The 9,478-nt window shown below is 35.5% G+C and overlaps 1 protein-coding gene across 3 annotated transcripts; it reads left to right on the top strand.

The window, feature by feature from the left end:
* Positions 1-228: 228 nt before the first annotated feature.
* LOC107815528 (receptor-like protein 7) lies at positions 229-4,905 on the top strand. Of its 3 annotated transcripts, XM_075242451.1 has the most exons (3): positions 229-696; positions 789-4,135; positions 4,671-4,905. In XM_075242451.1, exon 2 carries the CDS (start codon positions 1,093-1,095, stop codon positions 4,132-4,134), a length of 3,042 nt encoding a protein of 1,013 aa, XP_075098552.1. In that variant the 5' UTR covers positions 229-696; positions 789-1,092; the 3' UTR covers position 4,135; positions 4,671-4,905. The 3 variants fall into 3 exon arrangements, with proteins under 3 accessions (XP_075098552.1, XP_075098553.1, XP_016496617.1); XM_075242452.1 differs by lacking the exon at positions 229-696 and having other exon boundaries at positions 722-4,135; positions 4,613-4,905; XM_016641131.2 differs by lacking the exon at positions 229-696 and having other exon boundaries at positions 723-4,135.
* Positions 4,906-9,478: the final 4,573 nt, after the last annotated feature.

Below are 9,478 nucleotides of genomic sequence, written 5' to 3'. Positions count from 1 at the left end.
TGGTTCTCACTTCTCAATCGCAGGAATGTTAAGTAGTACTCGTAGTTTTGAACTGTACGACTTACATGTCAACCTTATTAAGCATTTTGTACTATACAACTTACATAGGAATGTGTTTCACTAAAAAATCTAAGAAACTTATAGTAGGAAATTAATACATATTCAATCAACTATCTCTGTTATCAACTTTGAATGTGAGTGCATGAGGAAAGACTCAAGATTGAAGAAAAAGAAAATGAAGTGCGTGGGCTGTGGGTGGAGTAGAGAAGAAGCTAAGGTCATCAACGAAGTCTTTTTGATGACAAGTCAAAAGTGATATTACCCTTAGGTGATTTTCTTACCCATTTGAAATGCACCGGTTAATTATTGTGGTGTGTGAGACCAGTGGCCTAGCCACGTATATTCAAGGGGTGTCAACCGATATCCGTTCGTAGAAAATTTTCCTATTTATGTTTATACAATATATATTAATATTCCATAGTTTCTTCATGGGTTTGCTTCTTTATATTTTGACCCCTCCTCCTCCTCCTCCTCCTCCTTCCCAATGAAACTTCAGTCCCCGCCACTGTATGAGATCTAATGAAGTAGTATTAAGGGCAAATATTAAAAGTATCATCGATCGGAGAATATTAACTTGAGGCATCTTCTCAACGATACTACAAAGTCCGAACCAACTTCTTAGCAACCGGCAAAAAGGTGATTTATGTTTCATTTATTAAACCTGAAAAAATAAACAGATCTATAACAACATTACTTCTTTATTGAACCTTATATTCTCTAGCTCACAGAAAAATGAGGTTAAGAAGGTTATCGTTTCCATTCAAAAGGTGAAGGAATATAGTTTCAACTACTAAAGATTAAGTAGCCAAAGAGGCAACTTACCATTGGGGTCGCTGTTGGGACAATTGACTATGGACGTACAGTTGAGGGTAGCACCGGGCCGGTGCACAAATTCTAATCTTTGACATGGTTGTCCTTATTCTTATAGAGTACGTAAGTGGTTTCCTTATTATAGCTAGTTTAATTTACGACTCTATATAAATGAGAGTACAACATCTTTTAATTACTAGTAACATTTGCTATTAGACATAGATGAGAAAGATAGAGATGGGGAGATTATTGTCACTTATTTCTTTGTTTCTTTTCTATGTTGCCTTGGCAGTTGAGGTGGTTTCTTTTTCCCTTGGCCGTCCACTTTGCTCTTCTGATGATACCCTTGCACTTTTACAGTTTAAGCAATCACTTGCGATGACATCGTCGGACTATCCACTTTGCCAATCTTCTTATCCTAAGACGACGTCTTGGAATAGGAGTAGTATGGATTGTTGTAGGTGGAATGGAGTTACCTGTGATAGTTTCACTGGTCATGTCATTGGTTTGGACTTGAGTTGCAGCGAAATTGAAGGAACTATTCATCCTAATAGTAGCCTTTTCCATCTTCATCATCTTCAAACCCTTGATCTTTCCTTTAACAACTTTTCAGGTTCTCAAATTCCGACCACCATTGGTCAGTTGGTCAGTTTGGTGCATCTCAACCTCTCTCATTGCTTTCTCCAAGGAAAGATTCCGTTTGAAATCTCACACCTCTCCAAATTGATTTCGCTTGATCTCTCTGATGATGCTCCAAATCTTCTCCAACTTAATCAATTTGGATTCAGGATGCTCTTTCAAAACTTGACCAAGTTAGAGGTACTTTCTCTTTCAAATGTAGACATTTCATCCAAGATATCATCATCCATTAATAATGTATCCTCTTCTTTGAGATATCTAGATCTTGAAGAAACTAAATTGTATGGAGACTTGCCACAAACCATTTTCCTTCTATCCAATTTGGAAACTCTCAGATTGTCAGGAAATGATCTCACTGTTTCTTTCCCTAAGTCGAACTGGACCAGTAGCCATACGCTAACTGAGATAGATCTCTCTTACAACAATGTTTCCGGAGGAGTACTACCTGCCGCTTCACTTGGAAGTTTCAAAGCCTTAAAAATTGTGAAACTTTCTCAGTGCAATCTCGTTGGATCTATTCCAGAATCCATCAGCAACCTTTCACAGGTCACTGAATTAGATCTTTCATACAACCATTTGGAAAGCAAAATTCCTGATGTTGTTTCCAACTTGCAAAAGCTTGAATTCTTGAGTTTGAGTGACAATTCACTCAGTGGTCCACTTCCTTTGACTACTAACGGCGGGGGGCTTCAAAATCTAAAAGATGTAGATTTGTCTCGAAACTCACTCAACTGCTCAATCCCATCTTGGATGATTAGTCTTCCTTCATTGATTCATTTAACGTTGGAGAGCAATCATTTCAGCGGACTACTTCCCGAGTTTAAGCCCAACTCCTCTCTACGCGTGCTTGATTTGTTTCAAAATCAACTCGTTGGTCCCATACCTCAATCACTTAGACATCTTGTGAACCTATCTGTTCTCGCTTTTGGATCAAATAATTTGAGTGGGGAGGTCGGAGCAGATATGCTATCAAGCATGACTAAGCTCCACTACCTTGAACTTTCATCAAATAGTTTTTCCGGTGAAATTGGAGCAGAAACATTTTCAGGCATGACAAACCTCCGATATCTTGATCTTTCTCATAGTGGTTTATCTTGGAGTAGTAGCAATAAGGACAACACGACCAACGTCATCAGTACTACTACTTATCATCTTTTTCATTTAAGCTTAGCCTTTTGTCGTGTGAAAGATTTCCCAGATTTCCTATTGAACTCTGAGGAATTGGTGATCTTGGATCTATCAGGTAATGCAATCCACGGCGAGTTCCCTAAATGGTTTGAGGGTTTGAATTCATTGCAAGTCCTTAACCTCACTCGCAACCACCTTACAAGCTTAAACCATCTACTTTGGCAGACAATGACGGTTGTTGATCTTCAATCAAACTCACTCAAAGGACCTTTGCCGTCCTCATTTTGTCAACCAAATAACCTAGATCTTTTGAACTTGTCTTATAATAATTTAAGTGGTGAAATTCCCATTTGTTTCTTTATTTCTAAAACTCTCTCAGTCCTAGAATTACGAGGAAACAACTTTCACGGTCCGATTCCAAACATATTCTCAAGGGGTAACGGGTTACATCATATTGGTTTGAGTAAAAATCAATTGGAAGGTCCGATACCAAGATCATTGGTCAATTGTACATACTTACAAGTCCTTGATTTGGGAAACAACAAAATCCATTCTACATTTCCCACCTGGCTAGAGATGCTGAATGAGTTAGAGATTCTAGTATTAAAATCTAATAGATTTTATGGACATGTCGTTGCTTTCCAAACAAAATCACCATTTCCAAATTTGAGGATATTTGACCTCTCCGACAATTCGTTTACTGGCTCTTTGCCTGGAGAGGGTTTCAAAGCAATGATGAAGATGGATGAACACAAATCAAAACTGGAATATATGGAGGAAAAGGACAGTTATTTTGGAAATTATACAGACAAATATGAGGAATCAGTGACTTTAGTGATGAAAAATCAGGAGATTCAATTGAACAGGATCTTGAAGATTTTCAAAACAATCGATTTATCAAGGAACAATTTTGTAGGAGAAATCCCAAAGTTTATAGGGAATTTAAATTCACTTGTGCTGCTGAATTTATCTCATAACTACCTCACTGGACGTATTCCTGTTGAAATGAAGAACATGAGCACGCTTGAAGCCTTGGACCTTTCATTTAATCAGCTCACTGGGAAAATTCCTGAGGAATTGACAATTCTAACATTTCTCGCGGTTTTAAATCTGTCACACAACCAACTTGTTGGACCTATTCCTCATAGCAATCAGTTCAATACGTTTCCAAATGATTCATATTTTGGAAATGCTGATTTATGTGGATTTCCATTGTCAAATGAATGCGGGCATCATAAAACTGCATCCGAACCAGGCTTGTTGGTTGAACAAAAAGATGATGAACCGAGTTTTCTTAGTGAAATGACTTGGAGATCTGTCTTAATTGGATATGGCTGTGGCTTGGTTTTTGGATTTATCATTGGCTATTTCATATACCGATTTCAATGGCCAAGATGGTTCATACACTTTTATGCAACTCTCACTCATGAATTGACATACAGAGCACAGAGGGGAGGTCGAAGACGACGCAGGAACTTTCGCCGAAGAAGACACTGAGGTAATTAACCAATAGTCGTGTTTATTATTTGTTACTTCCAATTTATGTAACGGTGTTCGAATTTTGACTATCCTATGTCTTTTGAATATGTTAAATTATTAATTATTGTGATTTATAGTACTTTTAATTAATTTCCAAATATAAAATTTAAAGATTTTATGTCCAAATCGGTCAAAATAAATAGTTTGAATTTCGATTAGCGAAAAATATCGTATAAATTGGGACAGGGGAAGTAAATTTTATTAGCAACATTTGTCTATACTAGATCTTCCTTTGGAAAATTTAAAGAAAACAGTTATAAAAACAAAACATAAGCCATTAATTGAATTGGAGACTTTGTTCATGTTATTGTGAACTCCTTTGTACATATGTTGTCCTTATTCCATGGGTACAAGTTTAATAGAATTCCTTAGATATTCAACAAGTTAAAGCTTTTTTGTTTGTTTCTTTTTAAAAAAAATAAATCCAAAATCACAGGAAGTGTACACAATACTCGAAGACCCTAGCGTAATTCATTGTTTATTATTGCTCTCAGATGGCAATCAGAAAGTATCAAGCAAGAGAGATCGGAAGGCCATTAGAGTTTAGGCTTGGGAAAATAGTGGTTTATAATTTTGCAATATATGTGCAAAGAACAAAGGAAAGCAGGTCAGTGTAATATTGTTAGTGTTTGTTAAGAGTACTTATTTAACTTTCCTCTCGCAAGACATGTATTTTGTAATTAACTTATTATTGTCCAGCTTGAAAAAATGTTGGTGTGTTTCGTGCAACTTCTTACGGGAAATTGTTTCTTCTCTTATAACCCATATTATAGTGATTATTATCGTATGTTATTGGGCTAAAATGGCCCATATATACTTTTAACATTGTGTGATATTGTACGCTTTAGGTCAAACCCGTACGGTTTTATCCTAAAGGCTCCACATCATTAAGAGATGCTTATACCTTATATGTAAACTCTCTATCTTTGTTATCAATGTGGATTTTATTCGCACACCCAACAATCCCCCTCGAACTAAGTTCCATGTGATCCATTACCACGATCTACATATTAATTTTTGAGATTCACTATGTGTCACCTACATCGTAAGTATTTGTCTTCCATCACCATGCTCACCGAACATGGACTCTAATATTAGTTGTTGGGCTAAAATGGCCCATATATACACTCTTGGAAAAGTTAGTAAAGCTTATTCCTTTGACTAAAAGATACAAACTAACCGTCTAAAAGATCTTGTACAAATAAAAAATAAAAGGTGAAACAAAAGAGTTAGAAACATTTTTTTTCAGTAAATTAGGACCCCGTTTAGATTAGCTTATTGTAAATAACTGATAAGCTTGAAGTGTTGAAACTGATTTTTTAAATAAGTATTTACGTGTTTGGATAGAAGTGCTGAAAAATAATAATAAACAGTTAATGTGTTTAGTAAAAAAATGATGATAAACTATTTTTGTATTAAAAGGACTAAAATACCCTTAAAACTTTTTTTTTAAGCAAATATACTACTAGGTTATTCACCTAGTAGTTATTATATATAATAAATCCCAAAATGGGTCCAAGTATTATAAATTGTCCAACATAATTAAAATAAAAAGTAAAGAAACGACTACTGCAAGTTGATACAAAGTAGCAATAACCTATCAGAAAATTGAATGTTACACAACGTGTACTCAAAGATTTCTAGCTTGTAGTGTTGCTTTTGAATTGACACACCAATTGCAAACATCTCCGTGCAGCACCTATAAATCTCTCATCAGGTGCCATCATTTGCATTTCTGAGTAGAAGGCATGCATAAATCCACAGAAGCTGCACCACAGTAGATTTGGAATACCCTTAAAACTTGATAAAAGATTATAAATTAAAAAATTTATTTGTAAATAAAAAGGTGAACAACGAATATGGAATGAAGAAAGTTAGAAAACTTATTTTTGGGAAAAGTATCTTGTGAATTATAAATTATTATTAAGAATAAACTAGTAAAAGAATTGATCAAACTAAAAGTGCTTATAAGTTGAAAAGTCATAAGCAGTGTTTTAAAAGACATTTTCGGGCGAGCTCCGGAGACGAGGCACACCAAAAACACCCTGAGGCCATAGTGTGGGGCGAAAATCTCAAGAGGCATACGCCCAGAATTTGGGGTGTGCGTCCGGGCGTTTGGGGCGTACGCCCAGGCGTTTGAGGCGCGTTGTTTTTAGTGAGGCGTAAGCCCCAAAGACTTTTTCAAATTAAAATAAAATTTGTTAAATAAGTCCTTTATATAATACCTAAATTCTCAAAAGTCAGCTCGGTAATTACTTAAAAGTTTTTAAAAGGAACTGAAATGTATTAAATTTAAAAGTCAAGACCTTTTTTATTGATTAAATCCCTAATTCATTGTCTTTCCTAATTCTTTATCTTGTCTGCTAGTATGCTAATATCTCCTAAAAGCAACGAATATTTTTTTTCAAATACAAATAGAACTACATTCTCCTTCTTAGTGGCAAGTTCAAAGTTCAAATTGCAGGTTAGTCATCCTTTTTGTTCCTCCATGTAGAAAACTTTATTCTTTTCGACTCAAGTTACTTGTGCTTCTAAGTAGCGTATAATAGATTGTTTTGACCAGTTTTTTATGGGGATGAAGTGCGCGCGCGCGCGCACACACACACACACACACACATATATATATATATATATATTTCCACATATTTATAACTTTCTTCAATTTTTATGCAATTTTACCTGTTTATAAATATTTACTGTAATTATATTATTTTATAAAATATTAAAAATTAAATATCTATGGAGCTTACGCCCCGTGCCTTGGGGCTTACGCTTCGCTGAGTCATATGTAAAATGCCTCGCTTTATGCCCACGCCTTTTAAAACACTGGCCATAAGCTTATGGCTTATGACTAATTTTAGCTTATAAGCACTTGGCTCATAAAGACTTTGGGTGTTTACCAAGCAAGTAGATAAGCCAAAAAATGCTTATAAGCGAGTTTGACCAGCTTATAAGCTTGGCCAAACACCCTCTAAGAGTCCTCTAATTGACACCTATTATTTTAATTAAAAATAAAAACCGAGTCCTTTGACCGAGCATGTTGAGTGACGTGCTTATTCTCATCTTCATGGAATTTTCATGTTAATATATGCTCTTTTTCCAAAAAGTTTTTACATAAAAATTCGAAGAAAATATGATTTTGGCTTTAAAAACAACCTGAGTTGACTACGGTCAACATTTTGTGTAAACGATCCCGGATCAGTATTTTTGTGTAAACGATCCCGAAAGTTAGCAATTTGAAAGTTTAGAAACTTCTAAGGTTTGACCATAGGTTGACTTTATAGTTACTTGGTTCGGATTTTGATTTTGGGACTTGGTATAGGTCTGTTTTTCTATTTGAAACTTGTCTGCAAGTGCAATTCGGAGTTGGTTTGATAGGATCCGGCCGCTTAGTTGTGATTTTAGAGGTTCTTGAGTTTTCTTTTGAATTTCATATTGTTTTGATGTCCGATTCGTAGTTCTAGATGTCATTTTGGTATTTTGATTGCACGAGCAAGTTCGTATGATGTTATTACACTTGTGTACATGTTTTGTTTGGAACCGAGGGGCTCAGGTGAGGTTCAAATAGGTTTCAGATCATTTTGAACTTGTGCAATAGCTGTTTCTGATGTCTGGTGTATTGTGCTTCGCAAACGCGAAGAACACCTGACGCCCAGGTATTAAAATAGTTGAAAGTCGGTGTTTGAACCATTTTTCACCATTTTGAAGTTAGAGCCCGGCCTAGAGGCGATTTTGAAGAGGTTTTTCATCCCCCACTTCATTGGTTAGTAAATTTTAACTTGCTTTGTTATATTTCCATAATCACCCATTGATTTTAACCTTTAATCTAGGATTTCCATGGTAGAAATTAAGGATATGGGTAGAAATTGAGATTTTTTGTAAAATTGAGATTTAGACCTCAAATTGAGGTCGAATTTTGAAATAAATTACAAAATCGAGCTCGGGGGTGAATGGGTAATTAGGTTTTGATCTGAATCTCGGATTTTGACCAAGCGGGCCCGTGGTTGACTTTTGTTGACTTTTTCTAAACTCATTAACGATTGAATCTTTTTCGCTTTGGTTGAGCATTGATTTGGTTGCAAAGTGAGGTAAGTATTATGGTTAACCTTGACTTGAGGTATTAAGACTTGTTGGTCTATTTGCTACGTGAATTATATGTGGGGACGACGTATATGTAAGGTGATGAGTATATATGCATTGTCATTGGGTTAAAGCATGCGGGTGAAAATTGTTTTATTGTATTATATTACTTCAATGACTATGCTTTCTATGTCATAGTTAGATTATTACTTCTTTAATTGTTCATATTCATATCTATTGTTTATTTTGAAGTTGTTGGGATTTTGAAAGTTGAGTTGAGTTATCATTACACGATGATTGAAGTGAAATTGCTTCCCATCTTGTTTTGCTATTTTGGATTAATGTAGTTGCTTGGCGAGGATAAGTGAAAAGCACGAAGGGTGTTGCCATGTCTTATTTGCATATAATATCATTTATTTGAGGGATTGTGAGGATTAAAGAACGAAGGGTGATGCCGTGCATTTGATTTTTTATTATCATTTATTATATCATGTGAGGAAGAGATTAAAAGCACGAAGGGTAATGTCGTGCCATTTGATTATCATATCATTATTACATAGTGAGGACGAGAGTAAAAGTACGAAGGGTGATGCCATGCCATTGTTTATTTCAATGGTTTACTTGATTTCCGGATTGATGATTTAATTGGTTTCATTGTTATTATTTTCGAAAAAAGGCTATTTGGTGATTTTGTACCTGTCGTTCTTATCGTACTCCCTTTCTACATGTCCCCTCTCAGTTAATATTTTAATTGTCCTACTTGTTATTTTGTTGCTTTATGTATATACATGTACATGATTTACATAGGTATGTTGTCATAGCCTCGCCATTACCTCATCGGGGTTAGGATCGACACTTATGGAGTACATTGGGTCGGTTGTACTCGTGCTACGCTTCTGCACTTCATGTGCAGATACTGGTGTTGGTCCCATCGGTGTCTAGTGGTGCTTCTGCTTAGATCAAATCTACATTGGAGACTTGATGTAGAGCTGCTGGCATTCGCAGTCCCTGGAGTCCCCATATATTTCTATCTTTACTATTTATTTTGTTTCTAACAGTTGTATTTCGTTCAGACCATACTTGTAATATTCTAATTTCTCATGTACTAGTGACTCCAGATATTTGGGATTAGAATAAAACGTGTAACGACCCGACTGGTCGTTTTGCTTCTAGATCTTTGTTCCCATAATAAATACTTCATGTATGTGTTTTTACTATTTCA

This window comes from Nicotiana tabacum, chromosome 21 (assembly GCF_000715075.1).
Source record: "Nicotiana tabacum cultivar K326 chromosome 21, ASM71507v2, whole genome shotgun sequence".
Classification (NCBI taxonomy): Eukaryota; Viridiplantae; Streptophyta; class Magnoliopsida; order Solanales; family Solanaceae; genus Nicotiana; species Nicotiana tabacum.
The sequence above is the reverse complement of the archived record's forward strand: the minus strand, read 5'-3'. Positions and strand labels throughout refer to the sequence as shown.